Here is a 16,251-nt window from a genome sequence, read left to right on the forward strand (position 1 = left end):
CCTGTGACCAGCTCCGCGCTGACAGTGCCTGCTTGGGATTCTCTCTCCCTCTCTCTCAAAATAAACTTTAAATAAACTTTAATTAAACATTAGGAAAAAAGGTTAAAAAATTATGGGTCAAAGTATATTTTAAATATATTTATAAAAGACATTTCAAAATGTAAATCACCAACGATGGATTGCTTCGACATGCTGTCCTCAAAGAGGCTTACCTCTTTCATATGACTTACTATAACTGTGACTTACCTTAATTTGTATTTGTATCTCAGTAAATACCGTAGTCACAGTCAAAAGTACTTTATTCACATCAAGTGGTCTGAGTTCCCATGACTGGAATGGCATGTTAATATGAGTATCTTGAATCAAGGTAACAGGGCCAAAAGTTTCTAGGCTGAATGTTATAAGTCTTTCTTCTGATTGGTAAAGGACATTGCTGATGCCATCAGTCTGCCAGTGTTTACCTTCACAATAAGAAAGTCACAGATTCATTTTTTTCTACACAAAAATAAGATGAATGAAACCACCCAAATAACTGCAAATGTGTATAAATCTTTTACATTTAGAATAGAATCTCTACAAAAAGCCAACTTTCTGGGAGTTTCTTCTTGTCTACAGGATCAAGTCCAAACTCCTCAGCATGGTATGTAACCCCTTCAGAATGAAGACCCATGTTTCTGGCTTCATCCCTTGTACTTCCTTCACTTGTTTTTAGCTACACTTTTTTTTTTTTTTTTGGCTCTTTCCCAACAATATCATATACCTCTGAGCCTCTAAGCACATGCAGTTCTATCTTCCTAGAGCACTTAATCTTACAGAGAACCTCTCTTCGTTTAAAACAAAACAAAACACAACTTTAAAACTCACTTGTGGTAAGCATATAATTACTTTTAGTAAATACACCCAGTTGTGCAACCAGTACCACAATCCAGTTGACAACACTATTATCCTTCCCATAAAATCTTTCTTGTCCATTTTATAGTTAATTACTCCCATTCTCACCTCCAGCCACAGGAAGTTTATTTACTTCCTGTCTCTAAAGATTTGCCTTTTCTGAACTTTTCATATAAATACAATCCTGTGATAGGTGGTCTTTTGTGTCTCTTACAACTCAATAATAAAACACAACCCAATTTAAAAATGGGCAAAATATCTGAATAAACGTTTTACCAAAGAACATCTATTAAAGGATAATACACACATTAAAAAAGATGCTCACCGTTATCAGTTATTAGGGAAATACAAATTAAATCACTGAAATACCACTTCATGCTCACTAGAATGATTAGAATCAGAAAGATAAATAATCACAAATGTTGGCAAGGATATGAAAAGTGGGAAACCTCATATAATGCCGGCAGGCATGTAAAATGGTACAGTTACTCTGAAAAACAATTTGACAGTTTCTTAAAAAGTTAAACCAATTTACCATTCAACCCAGCAATTCCATCCCTAGGTATATACTCAAGAAAAAGGAAAACCTACGTCTACACAAACACTGGCATGTCAGTACCCTCTTAGTCTCTTAAGGCCCAGTTCAATATTCCATACCATGACAAGCCTTCCTTAATGCTCCAGGTGGACACACTGTTCTTCTCCGTAACACTTTTAGCTATTACAATAGCACCTTACTACATCGTATTTGTGGCTTTGCATTGTCTGCCTCTCCTACAACTTTGAAAATTTCTAGAGGAAGGAACTATGTCTCCTTTATGCTATATTTCTTCTTGTGTAGCACAATTATGGAACACATGAGTCATTCCCTTCTTAGAATGCCCTCTCCATCTCCACATGGCTTTCTCCTCACATGGAGGGTTCCACTATTTTTGACTCTTAAATTCAATATGCCAAATCCAATTATATGGATAAAATAAGTTATTCATAATTCTTTTGGTTTTTACATTAACAAAATTACCTTGTACAGGCAAAAATTATGTATGACCTCTAAATAAACTCCCCATATTTGTAGCATTTCCTGGAAAAAAGTTTCCCCACGGGAAGAATTATCAGAGTTGTATATTGCTATCTAATTAGTATAGTAAAAGTCAAATTTTACTTCCCTGAATCATGTGGAGTAACTGCCTAATTCTACTTTAGTGTGAATAATTTTTAATGTCATAAATATTTAAGGAATATTCCATTAAAGGAAAAGTGAAACTCATAAAGCAACATGAAGGGAAAAAATTACCTAACTGTTCATTTTGATATGTTTTATTATTTAATGTATTGACAGACATATACTGTTTTTAATACTGTTTATATTCTATTTCTAGAATATAAATACCTTGTGGCTATGTCTACACAACCAAAGTGTGGATTACTGTAGCAATCGTAAAAAAGTTTAAACTACATAATATTTATCCTTCTTGGCAGAGAAATTCCTAAATGCTCTCCTCCTATAACTGAATAGATTAACTAATAGCTCTGTGCCTTTGTGATCGTATGTGTTCCCAACCTGTCACCAAGTAAATACTTACACAAATAGATGAATGTAAATTAATTCACATTAAAAGTAAAGTTCTATACCTTTTATCCAGCAGCCTCAAAACTGCATACATTAATTCACAAGATCAAGACCTTTCAAAGTTTAGCCAGCCAACCCCAAATAAGGTATTTGTTAATGATCAGTGAATCATCAGCTTGTATTCTCCTGGTGCTTCTGATTTTATTGATATTTATTTCACATTTTGAATAAGCAATAATTTCCCATGGTTCAACAATCAAAAGTTATAAAGAGGCATAAAGTGGCTGTTTTCCTGTCTCAGATTTCCCAATGGCCAATTCCCCATCTCCAATACTTGTTTGTAATAAGATTTGTAATTTATAAGTTATTAACATTAAAATAAATTTTAATCACCCTAATCTGAATTATATAGTCATTTAAAAGAATGTAGGTTTTTCATTTTTTTGTTTTCAATGTGTTGTACTATTTTGATATTTTTGGGTTTTTTTTAAAACATAATTACATAACTGTAAGTAACTGTTCAGAAATTATGGCAGATATAAATACTTCAAGAACAGTTACAAAACTCAATAAATAAACTCCAATCCCTGTTCATTTCCATCAAGAGCAAACAAAGACCCTAGAATTGCCATAGAAATGTGTAAGATTAGAAACTGGGAGTGTAGACACTGTATTTCCTGTTTTAAGGAGTCATGTTATACCACTTTTCATTACATAATTAACAAAGTGAATTAAGGTATTGCTGTACCTTCAGCATCCCACCTTGCAACCATAGGATCCTCAAAAAAGATTACATTCTCCTGAACTTCAAGCGTGACCTCTATGGGTGGGAAAGCATTTTCTGTTTCAAAGTCTTCTGTACTTTCTGGAGGATATATATATTTCTGCAGTCCTTCTTTGAGTATCTTTTAAAAATGGCCCAAAATAACATCAAATTAGAAGCTGACTAGTAACAAAGATGTAAATACTGCTGAATAAGCTATATAGTTTTTTTTTTTTAATATTTATTTTTTGAGAGACAGAGACAGAGTACAAACAGGGGAGGGACAGAGAGAGCAAGAGGGAGACACAGAATCTGAAGCAGGCTCCAGGCTCTGAGCAGTCAGTGCAGAGCCTGATGTGGGGCTCCAACTGACAAACCATGAGATCATGACCTGAGCCAAAGTCAGACATTTAACTGACTGAGCCTCCCAGGTAGCCCTATATAATTATTCTTAGTAAGTACTGAAGATTGGTCTCATTTAATTACAGACTAACAAAAAGTCACAACAAAGTTAAAAGATAATGGTTGAGGGGGAAAAAATCATTAAATTTGAATTACAGAATTTAACCTATGCTGGGACTTACTCATCATTTATTCCTCCAAGTAATTCTACAAAACATATATTTAATGGAGAAGATAACTGGGACTTAGAGAAATCACATAATTTGCCAAAGATTACAAAATGACTTCAAGGAGGTGCCACAACTGAGAAACAGAGCTACAGGACGCCAAATCCCATATTCTAATACATTGGTTAGGGTGTGTATGTGAAGAGAGAAAGGAGTATAAGCAAAATTTGGGAAGTGTAAAAATGAATGGATAAAAGTAAATTAAAAATCATCAGGTAGGTACACCTTAAACAATGTAATATGTCAATTACATCTCAATAAAGCTGGGGAGAGAAAGTAAATTAAACCAACAGCAGATTTCTCTGGGAAGAAGGAGGTTTGTTCATTATTTGAACGTAGCAGAAAAGGATCTAGGGAAGAAGGGGTGGGGAAGATTAAGAATGGTACAAAATAGAGGAAAAAACTGGATGGGTAAAAATTCTAGACAAGGTGGGAGAGTACTGAAAAGAGACTTGAATAAAAGCAAGAAGACCTCTTTGTTGGCAGAGATAAAAACAAGTATAAAGGCGTATACTTCAGGCTCAAGGAGAAAATGTGGAATGGTGGTATCAGGATATCAACAAAATTCAAGAACAGATCCTTGAATAAATTCTTGAAAACCCCAACTCTGGCTGGGACTTTCCCATGGATAAAGAGGATTTTTTTTTTAATGTTTGAGAGAGAGTGTGTGCACATGGGGGTGGGGCAGAGAAAGAGGGAGAGAGAGAATCCCAAGCAAGCTTTATGCTGTCAGTGCAGGGCTCCGACCCAGGGCTCGAACTCATGACCATGAGATCGTGACTGGAGCTGAAATAAAGAGTTGGACGCCTAACCAACTGGGCCACCCAGGAGCCCTCAATAAAGAGTTTTGAAGGCCTACCTTCACCAAAAGGATGTCTTTCTTGGACCCCACCCCACTGTCTTTCAAGTATCCCTTAAGTAGGAAAAGCTGATTCAAATAGATTCTTCAAAGTAGCTACAAACCAGATTATCTCCCCCAGGTATGGTCTAATAACTGCATTCTCATTTGCGGGGAGAACGGAAAAGGAATAGCAATATCACCCTGAAGAGGGTAAAAATTAGTTTGGGGACATGAAAAAAATCATACTCTTTTAGGTGTAAAGCACAGCTATATGTATGGTACATGCACAAATATATTGTATACCTCTGGTATTAAAATTTCATGGGGGGGGGGGGTGGTTAGGAAAAAAAATGTCTACAAAGGCTCTTTAGAGGGGTGATAGTGGAAACAAAAATAAAAGCTGAGAAATACCACTCTAATATGGGAATGCACCAAGGTCCTTAATGGGTAGGGCTGTGTGTGAGAAATGCCTGGTAGTCTATGTACATGATGTGCTAGAGAAGAGAGAGAAAGAGGTGGACAGACAGAGAAAAAGAGAGCTAAGGGGATGAGGGAGGGAGGGGGAAAGAAAGGCTGGAGAGCAAGGAGGGAAGGAGGAGCGGGTTATGACAATATAACAGGGTTATTTGGGACACAAGCACCATGAAATAAAGTTAAAATAAACCAAGTCAATACCAAGGCAAATGTTAGTAGTTATTAAAACAGGAAAAACTCCTTCAAAAATGATCTAACAACTGCAGTCATTAGCATCCTTACTAAAAGTGTGGAACATGCATCAGCAACATTGGCATCACCTGGATCTGTGCTTCTTAAACTTAAATGGGCATATGAATCACCTGAGGGTCTTCTTAAAATGCAGACTCAGTAGATCTGAGGCGAAGAACCAAATTATGCATTTTTAACAAGTTTCTAGGTGATGCTGATGCTGCTGGTGCATGGACCACACTTTATACATCAAGGATCCAGACCAGTGGTTCTCAAACTTCAAAGTGTGTTTTACTAAAACAGATTTCCGGGCTTCACCTCCAGACTTTCTGATTCAGTAAGACTAAAATGGGACCCATGCATTTGTGTTTCTAGAAAATTCCCAGAATGATGCCAATGCTTCTGATCAAGGGACATGTTGGAAGCCACTGTAAAGTTAAATGAGTACACATGGCTGTCTTACCCTTACAATGAGAGTAGCGATAGAGCTGGTATGCACACAAAGCTGAAAATATTTACCACTTGGCCCTTTACAGAAAAAGTTTGCCAGCATCTTAAATAAACTATCATTAAGTCCAAATTGGCACAATCTAAACGTAGTGCTATAGGTTTACAATTAACACGTATGATTTATAGTTTTAAAATCTGCATTATTTGGGGCGCCTGGGTGGCGCAGTCGGTTAAGCGTCTGACTTCAGCCAGGTCACGATCTCGCGGTCCGTGAGTTCGAGCCCCGCGTCAGGCTCTGGGCTGACGGCTCGGAGTCTGGAGCCTGTTTCCGATTCTGTGTCTCCCTCTCTCTCTGCCCCTCCCCCGTTCATGCTCTGTCTCTCTCTGTCCCAAAAATAAATTAAAAAAGTTGAAAAAAAAAAATTAAAATCTGCGTTATTTTAGAATCCTTTCCTTTAGTATCTGATTCAAATTTTATAAATTCAAGACAGTTTAAAATTAGTTTTTTTCCTTTATGCTTGCTTAATAGGGTTAAAGTTCATTAGCTGTTAGATCATTTAAGATAAAAGTGTGAGAAATTATTTCACTCATAAATTTGATTTGAAATCAACCTACTTCCACAATCATCCAGCCTTTCATTGGTTTACACTGTGGTGGAAGTTCGAAAATATCCAAGTGGTACACTCCACCCAGGGTTGTGAATTGGCATAAATCAACCTCATTGTCTTCACAGAAACATGGCTTTTCATTAGCATTCTCTATCAGCAACAACTGTGCTAAAATTAACCAGATTAATTCAGTTTCTAAATAGATCATAACATTTTGGTATTAGGAGGGAAAGGAAAAAATTCTGATGCTGGAAACGAAGTTTTTATTTAGCTACTAAAACTTCAAAAAGTGGTTAATTCAAAACTATTCACAAAGCTAACTTTCAAAGTGGGAATAGGCATGTATAATGGTTAAGATACAGAGGAGGGCTCCATTTATATTTTATATGCCAACATTTTAAGAATTTGTATATAATAAGCATATGTTACTATTAACATAACTAAAAATATATTGTAGAGGAGGAAAAATAATTTTCCCTCTACTCTTCTGAGTTCTCAGCTGAAACCTCTAGAATGAAGACAGATTAACAAGAGAAAAAAAAACATTCATTTATTAATATTATGCCTCCTGTATATATGGGAGATACCCAGGGAAAAATGAGTAACCTACAGAGGTGGCTCAGAACTCTGGCTTTATAGAGCATCTGCAACCAAGAACAACAAATTTGTGGAGAAATGACAAGCTAAAGGAAAGCTTTAGGTTTTAGGTTTTCTGAGTTTTAGGTTTCTGAGGATAGAGGAAAGGACTAGTTAGTAAAGTTTGTTATGTAGATTCTTCTAGGCCCTTTTCCAGGCTGATAGGGTCTGAAGTTTTCTCTGGGGATTAACCATTGTTCTTCCTGGAAGAGAGGGAAGAAGGGACACCTTTGAAAATTTATGTCCTGGTTTGAGGCAGATAGGGTGAGGGTAAGAAGCCTTTCTTGCAACTGCATCTTTTCAGTTTCTCTCAACTCAAAATATCCTTATGCTGAAATGACATATTTTGGGGTGACATATTCTGTCACCTTCATCGTAAAATATCAAAAAGTGGCTTAACACAACATTTGATAACTGATAAATGTCTTAAAATTGGATATTATGGGGCTAAAAATCTGAAAGAAGAAAATAAAATGGTAAAAAAGAATTTTGGTACATATATTAAAGCTACTTTTTTTTTCAACAAAAATAAGCCCAGCTCATAAAAAAAAGGGGGGGGGGTGCATAGAGGCTTAAAAGTGAAAAAAACCGTATTGGCTAATCCCTTCTGTTTAGATATTTTACAGGAAAATTCTATAATTCCATAATTCTCAGTGCAAAATCAAGGGAATATTTTAAGTCACATGTCATGAGGACCATTCCCACCTGTCACCCAAAATCTTTCAATGTAGTACGATGGATAAGGGAAATCAGATCACTTATAGGTGGTGGATCTGATTCCACCCTTAACTAGCTGTATGACCTTATTGCAAGATATGCTAATTAACATGTCTTCTCTCCCCTTCCTCTACAAAAGAGGAAGACAAAATGCAGACTTAAAATTTTAAATGTATCTAATTAATCATCCATTTACCTAAAAAGAAACAAAGAATACTGTATCCAAATTTAAACATTTATGATATATATTATTTGGGGATCACCATGTAGAAAACCTCAGTATTATTGACAGATATTCACGAATTGATTATAGTATCCTATCTCTAACAGGAAAACTACCTCCTCAGGGTTATAGAAAAGTTACAAAGATATAAAACTATTTAGCTGCTGAAAAAAAGCGTGTTGGAAAAAGTGAAGTAGACAAGAAGCCTGTTATGAAAAATATGCAAAGAAACCTATCAAAAATGAATTCTTTAGAAGTTACTGGGAAGTGATGCACATAAATCTCAAACTAAAATATTTGCAAATTAGATATCACTATCATTTTGATATTTTTAACTAGCTCCAATTGCTATTTTCCAAGATAAAATTTAATATAAAAGTGTTGAGCAATTTATGGTTGTGTATGTGTGTTTGTGAATATTCATCACAACATGGTTTGTAATAATGAAAAATTAGAAATAAACTTACTATCAATAAAAATTTAAATAACATTCCATTACTGGATGGAATTATACAGCTACTAAAAAAAAGTAAGGTTATTAATGTGTTCTGACTTAGGATAGTATTGAGTATCATTCACTTAAGAAGAATAGATATTATGTTCTTTGTATGGAGAATGTTCTATAACATAACAAATATTATTGATAAAAAAGTAATTTTCAAGCATTTGTATGACATTTCATGGTTTCATTAAAAATCAAAAGAGAGGTATAGAGAGAAGAAATACAAACAGGAGAAGTTTTTGTTAATCTTAGTTATTTCAGAAGAGGGATTATGAAGGATTTTCACTTCAAACATATTTCTGCAACATCTGAATTTTTTAATAATGACCCTGCATTTCACTTGTAAGCAGACAAATCCCAATAAAGTTAAATTCTAAAAATATAATTTAGAATACCTGCGAAAACTGCCTCACTTAATAACTTCATCTCCAGTTCACATTTTGTGGCTTCAGATTCTTCCTGGACAAAACTCTATGGAAAACACAAGGACAGATGGGTATGATTGTCAGTGTCTGCTTCAGCCCAGATTCACTCTTCACTCTCTTTCTGCTCCAGTTCCCACTCCAGAGGCCTGCCACCTTAATTCTAGGGCCCTGAACTGACGCTTGCTCTGGCATAAAAACTGGACTTAATGACAGTAATTTAAAAATCAGTTAAAATGGGAGCACATCTCCATAGAACCTCATGAGGGCAGGAATTAGCCTGCTCAGATTCTCTGATGAGAACCCTCAACTATAAAATAGACTAGGAGGCAATGCAAGCTATGAAGTATTATTTATATTTGTATTTTGATTTTAGCCAAGTTTTAGATTTTGTTTGATCTTGGCAATCAGTTCTCTGATAGAGTAATTCCAAAGTCTGCGTTTGGGTAAGCCTCTCAAGGAAACCAAAGACACCGTGCGCCAAGTAATGTAAAAGATACTATAGCATAGTAAAATGAATATTACAATAGGAAGACATAAAATCTAGAATGTATATCTAAATCTGCCACTAACTTAGTTTTGCAACCTTGAGCAAGACATTTAACCATTTGGGGCCTCAAATTCCTGCTCTAACAACATATTTGGTGCTTAACTGTGTGCCAGACACACAACACACCTTGCAAACAACCCTGAGAGGTGAGTATTATTTTCATTTTACAAAGAAAGAAAACCGAAGCTTAGGAAAACAACTGTTCTAAGAGTCAAATAAAATAATAGAAGTAAAGAATTTTGTACACAGTAAAGCACTAGAAAAATGCAGTGTTGTTATTGTAAAAAATATATATATATATGGTATATATATATACACATATATATGTATATATATATGTGTGTGTGTGTGTGTGTGTATATATATATATATATATATATATATATATATATATGGTATGTGTGCGCTAATATTTGCAAACTGGATGATATCCAGCAAACTTCATTTGACCCAAAATAGCATCTGTACTTCTAGAGCAATAGAAAAACCTTGTACCCAAATTCTAGTCAGAAGCTTAAAGCTAGTTAATCCCATCATGCCTCTCATCCTCAACCATCATACAAAGCCAAGTCCCCCTTAGTAAATTATCCTTTCCCTTATTGTCAGTGTATTGCTTTGTGTCTTCCTCTTGACCAGTTTCAACACTATGGCATTCTCTGCCAACCCTTTCCATTGCACCTCTGAAACTTCTCATTTACTAACTCACCCTTCAAAGAATTTTAATAGAGTGCCTAAATTGTACAGGCATTGTCAGATACTAGGAATAAACAACAAAAAAGACAAGGTCCCTGACTCAAGATGCTCCCAGTCTATTAAGGAAAACAGGTAAACAAATAGTTCTAATACAGCTTTGTGGGTGTTGTAAAAGGTCAGGGGGTCCACATAAGAGTACAAGGGAAGAACAATCAGTTCTGTGAGCAAAATATCCCTTGGATGGGTGAAGACAGGAAATACTATCCAAAGGTGGTAAAATTTGAACTAAATCTTGAAAGATAATTAAGTCTTCCCAAAAAATGGTGGGAGAGAATTCCAAGCATGAGTGAAGGCAGAAAGGCATGAAGCAAAACAGAGTTTCAAGCACCCCAAGTAGTCAAGTGAGGTTGGGGTGAGACATGCTAAGTGAGTGTAAGATGTGAAGCTGGAGAGATGCAGAGGCTAGAGTGTAGAGTTTAGATGCCACTCTAAAGACAAGAATTTCTCCTATGGGTAAAAGAGAGCCCACAAAAGACTTAGCAGGAAATTGACATGAAGAAATTTTCATTTGGAGAGACTATTCTGGTGGTCAGCTGATGAATGCACTGTTTAGTGAAGAGTGAGAGGATCAGAGCCTAACTAAAGGTAGAAGTAATTGGAGTCATCAGAAGGAGCATGTATGAGAGATGACACAGAGGTAAAATCAACATAACTTGGATGGTGACTTGATATAGAAGGCAAAGGACAGGTGAAGACTGATTTCCGGGTGTCTGGCTTAGGTAATAAGGTGGATGGTGATATGATTATCAGGAAAAGACAAGGAGGAAGGACAGGTTTGGGGGAAACATAATGAATTCAACTGTGGATATGTTGAATTTGAGGTGTCCATAGATATCCAGGTGGCTTTGGACATTATCTGCCATTAAAAAGCCAGTTGCATTTCCTTCTTACAGGAAGGATAATGATCATTAAAAATACCAAAGGTATGAGGCCAATAAGCAAGTCAGGCTTTTCAATTTACATCTTCAAAAAGTTGAGAATTCTTCAGAGTTTAGACCAAATTGGTTTCCAACCTTGTAGGAAAACTAAGAATTTAGATTTCTCGACACAACTTTCCCCTTGATAACCACAATACTGTAGCATGCAACAATAGGAATTTATCAGCTTTTCAATGAGACCTTGGCTTAACAGATACAGGAAATGACTTATAATATGGGAAGAACTTCATAGAACACTAACAAAGTATTTTTCACTGCAACTTGATAAATGTGCAGATACTGTAATATGGAAATCTTTTTTAATATATATGTGATTTGAGTTTAATATAAAACAGTCTGATCATGAATAAGATCAGTGGAAACAGAATAGAGATTCCAGAAACAGATCTCATGATCCACTTGGGAATTTAGCATTTGGCATTTCAGATCAATAGGAAAAGCCTAGGTTCATATGGTACATGTTTTGAGACAGTTGGATAAGATCTGAAGTAAAATAAATTTAGATTCTTTTCACTTGACACTAAAATAAATTCCAGATGGATAAAAGATTTAAATGTAAAAACATAACTAACCCAATCAATAGCCACAAAAATCATGAAATTACTTGAAGAGAACATAGGAGACTGATATCAACAATTGTCAGTGAAGTAGATGATTTTGATATTGCACATCTCCAAAACATCAGCACTGAATACAAATTTGATAGACTGTCTGGAATTCTGTTGTCCCTCAAAATAGTATCTATGAGAAGAAAGTTCATTGACCTGAAATCCAATTTTTTCATCAAAAAGTGATTTAAATTTAGAGCTTTAGAATAAGTTGTTGGAATTGGTTCTTCATCAGCAATTAATAATGAATTTTGAAAATACAGCATCATTTGTTTCATTTTGTCTAGAAGCTAAGGCTGATTATCCTGAGTTTGCTGAGTTTATTCCTGTGGCTTTAATACCATCTGTAGGTCAATGGTTTCAAAACCTATGCTAGTGACACTCTTCAGGCCACCATCTGTGTACTACTCAACTCTAGAAGTGCAGTGCTCAACCTGCATGAGACATGGCAGCTGTGTCTGACTTTCCTCAGAACTCCAGGTTCACATCTGCCTACCTCACATTTCCATTTGTGTGTCCCCAAAAGTACCATTCCCAAAATAAAACTCTTGTGTCACTGTCACTCTCAACTAGTTCGGCCCATTACTGTGCATCTCAGTAAATTGCACCACCATCTGCCTAGTTTCCCCAAATAAGAATTCAGCAGGATTGTTTATTTTACCTCCAAAACATATCCCAAACATATCCACCTTTCCACGTCTCTTACCACCACCTTCAACCAAGCACCATTGCCTCTCATGTCTCCCCATTGCTATTTAACCAGATGCTGGGCTTCTACTCTGGCCCCTCACAATAGTAGCCAGGATAACCTTTCAGAGCTAAAAATCAGATCATGCCACTCTCCCACTTACAACTCTTTAATGGTTTCCCATTGCATTTACAATAAAATCTTAACTTCTTACTCATGGTCTGTAAAGCCCTGACTTCCTCTCTGATGTCATCACATGCCACTTTCCTCCTTGCCACAATACGTCAGACCACTGGCCTTCTTCCTGGTACTCATTTCTGTCTTATGGCCTTTGTAGTAATTGTACTCTCCGACTAGAATATTTTTACCTTATCACAGAGCTGATTCCTTCTAGTCTTTCTCAGCTTTAATAACTCATCATGTAAGCCTTCCCTAATGACCCAACCTTTCCTAACCTCCCAATGGGAATCACCATCAGTCACTCCCATAATCCTGTTTAATTCTGTGCCTGACGTTTATTACTATCTGCTGTTTTCCAGTTTTGATTATTTATTGTTGGTTTCTTGTGACTTGTATATAAATCATGAGAGCAGGAATCACACTGGTCCTTTCACCACTGTCCTCTGAGGGTCAGAACAGCACCAGCATATGTAGATAGGCATTCAATAAATATTTGTTGAGTAAAGACAGAAGCACCAGTTCCAGAGTATGACCATGAAAAGGGGTTGCTGAAGTAAATTTGTGGGAAGCTGAAGGCTGTGGAATGTTAATGCTCTATTTTTTACATGGGTTATTCTCATGGACTTTAAATTTATCCATGATGATACCAAGAAATCTCTAAGGATATTTCATGTCTTCATGCTTTCCCCCATAACCAGAATAATTTCCTTCTCCTCTAAACTCCTCTGTGCCTATCAAAAGATTTAGGGCAAATGTAACCTCATCAGAGAAGATTTTCATTCTACTCAAAATATTTTTCTTTTGGATTAAATTTGATCTCTTAACTCCCATCCATAATCTCTCTTGTTGCACATATGAGAATATATGGCAACCGTTACTCTCCTCCTCCACAAGATTGTTACTAGCTCATTGAAAAAAAATGATCATGTTGAATTTCTTATGGAAGGTACCACTTAGTAAATGTTTTACATATACATCTCCTATTTATGTTAAATCTTGTATCTGTTTAGAGTATCTTAAAGACAAAGACCATTTTTAACTTGAACCTCACAAAGTTCAAAGATACCCTTGAGATCCTTAAAACATTTCTGAAAGTGATTATCATTCTAAAAAAACAAAATTTCTCATAAATGTGTAACATTTAAAATAGGCATTTATAAAAATTTTGTAAGATATATAAATTGGGAAGACAATATTACCCACTACCTATAATTTTAATATATTATCATTATTACACATTTAAATTAACTAAAATATGGTATTAAGAGCCCTCTAGTGGCAAAGTTCTTAATAGACCTATGAAAAAAGAATTTGGATCTTCTAAATCTAAGAGATTTAATTTTTTTTAATTCTTTTAATTTTTTTTTTTTTTTTTTTTTTTGACAGAGAGAGAGAGAGACAGAGCGCAAGCAGGGGTGGGGCAGAGAGAGAGACACACACAGAATGTGAAGCAGCCTCCATCCAGGCTTTGAGCTGTCCCTGACCTGGGGCTCAAACCCACAAAGCTGTGAGATCGTGACCTGAGCTGAAATCAGATGCTTAACTGATTGAGCCACCCAGGTACCCCTAAGGGATTTAAGTTTCTAACAAGGTACTAAATACGTACTTGTGATCACAAATGACACACGACTCAGGTATTTTGGGTAATAAATTCCTGCATTATTACACTAATAATTTACCTTGCAATCAGCTTCTAAATTCATTAAAAAGATATGGGAAATATATTTATATTAAAATATGCCAACCTAAAATTTTAAAGGTAAATTGTTTACCCTAAATTAAAAAAAAAAAAGTTGTAAAAATAACGAAATCTCTTCCTCTAAAACCAAAACAGTAAGTTTGCCTATTGATGTTGCAGGTAGTCCCTAATTTACACATATTCTTACATAAACACAGATACATAGATACACACAAGTTAAATTTCATGAATTTACATGCCAGTTTAAAAAATTTAGAACATACTAGCCACACAAAGAAAAGTGTTGTGAATGACATTTAGGGTTATGATGGTCCCTATACTGCTGTGATTATAAAGGAATACAAACCTAACTGCCCTCCATAAATATTGCTTCAAATTCACTCTGAGTTCCAACTGGACTGCAAGGGGGCACGCTTCCTGAGGTGCTGTGGTGATGGAAGTGAAACCTTCTTATCACCACTTGTATTATGTCAGATCATTACAGGGATCAGAGATGCTGAGGGGAGGGTCCCAAGAATCTCTAGTGACAAGCGTGCATTTAACCATCCATTCATTCACTTATTTCTTCATTTATTCAATGAACATTTATTGAGCCCCTATCCTGTCTCTATATGAGGTTCTGTGCTTATGGTAAATACAAACTGTCAAGATATTCTTGTCCTCAAGATCATAATTTACCGTTTAAGGTAAGAATTCTAATAATCAGACATAGTAAGAATGGAGTAGAGACATCTAATTTAGCCTGAAGGGGAAAACCTTGTGGAGGTAAAATTTAAGGTAAGTTTTTAAAGATCAGGAACAGGTAGGTGAAGTGGATGAGGAAGATGAGTGGAAGAGAATTTCACAATGATAAAATAGCAAATGGGGCATGATTACAGAGGCTTATGAAATTTCTCCCTTTAAAACCAAAAAACCGAAATACATGGTTTCATTTTTTCTATTGGGAAAGTAATGTGTGTTCAGTACTTGCTTACTGGAAATTCAAATAACACAGAAGTGTAAAGAAAATAAAATATCACCGATAACAGCACCATCTCACCTTTCTCACACTCCCCATTATTGGGTGACTAGGCTTCCAGATTCTTTTCTATGAATTAACAAATAAAATCCTCCCCCCTCACAAAAATCAGAATCCTATTGCAACTATGGTTTCTTAACTTGAATAAATATCTTAATAATACATTTTAGGTATCTTTCCACATAAAAGTAGGATAGGTTCTAGTTCAAGATGGTGATGTAGGAGAATCCCGAACCCGCTTCCTCCCACAGATACATCAAAACTACAGCTACATATGAAAGCTTCCTCTGGGACTGGGGGGATGCCCAAAACTAGCTGAGTGACTCCTACACATTGGCTGAATGAGAAAAAAAACCCACATCAAAGTGGGTAGAAAAGGCTGAGACATAATCTTTCCAGGAATGCCACCTCCATGCAGTGACCCACAATCAGGAGGGAATGCATAAATGCCATCGTCTCCTTGAGGACTGAAGTATTTGAACCCCAATTCTTGCACCGTAACTTTTAACGCCACAGATTGCACCCACACCTGGCACTTGAGAGACCAGCCCCTGAAACACCTACCTCTGACAGCTAGCGTTCATAAGACCCATGAGGCTATAGCAAACTGAGTAACAGTTAAAAGGAACCTGTGTGGGGACTTACCAGCCCCAGGGCCCAGTGCAGAAGGAGCTGACTGAAAATCACCCAGGCTTTCTATGAAAGAGGCTTATTTGCTTATCTTAAAGCACAGGCCTGAGGGCAATGCATCTAATTTAACACACATCTAGGGGTCTACTGAATTACTCTTCAAAAACACAGGCCATTGGGCACCATCTCTGTGCTCTCTGCCTAGCCATCTAGCTCCATGTTCCAGTATC

The 16,251-nt window shown here is 36.1% G+C and overlaps 1 protein-coding gene across 7 annotated transcripts in view; it reads right to left on the reverse strand.

The window, feature by feature from the left end:
* DNAI7 (dynein axonemal intermediate chain 7) overlaps nt 1-16,251 on the reverse strand; it is a 76,926-nt gene that overhangs the window by 9,184 nt on the left and 51,491 nt on the right. For 6 of the 7 annotated variants that reach the window (XM_060658129.3, XM_060658126.2, XM_081796130.1 and 3 more), the window contains 4 exons: nt 8,931-9,006; nt 6,465-6,625; nt 3,210-3,366; nt 247-461 (listed from right to left, as the gene is read on the reverse strand). In XM_060658129.3, the coding sequence (XP_060514112.1) occupies nt 247-461; nt 3,210-3,366; nt 6,465-6,625; nt 8,931-9,006 (609 nt within the window). The remainder of the gene's footprint in view (nt 1-246; nt 462-3,209; nt 3,367-6,464; nt 6,626-8,930; nt 9,007-16,251) is intronic. The other variant, XM_060658127.3, reaches the window with a different exon arrangement.

Source organism: Panthera onca, chromosome B4 (genome assembly GCF_046562875.1).
Source record: "Panthera onca isolate mPanOnc1 chromosome B4, mPanOnc1 haplotype 2, whole genome shotgun sequence".
Classification (NCBI taxonomy): domain Eukaryota; kingdom Metazoa; phylum Chordata; class Mammalia; order Carnivora; family Felidae; genus Panthera; species Panthera onca.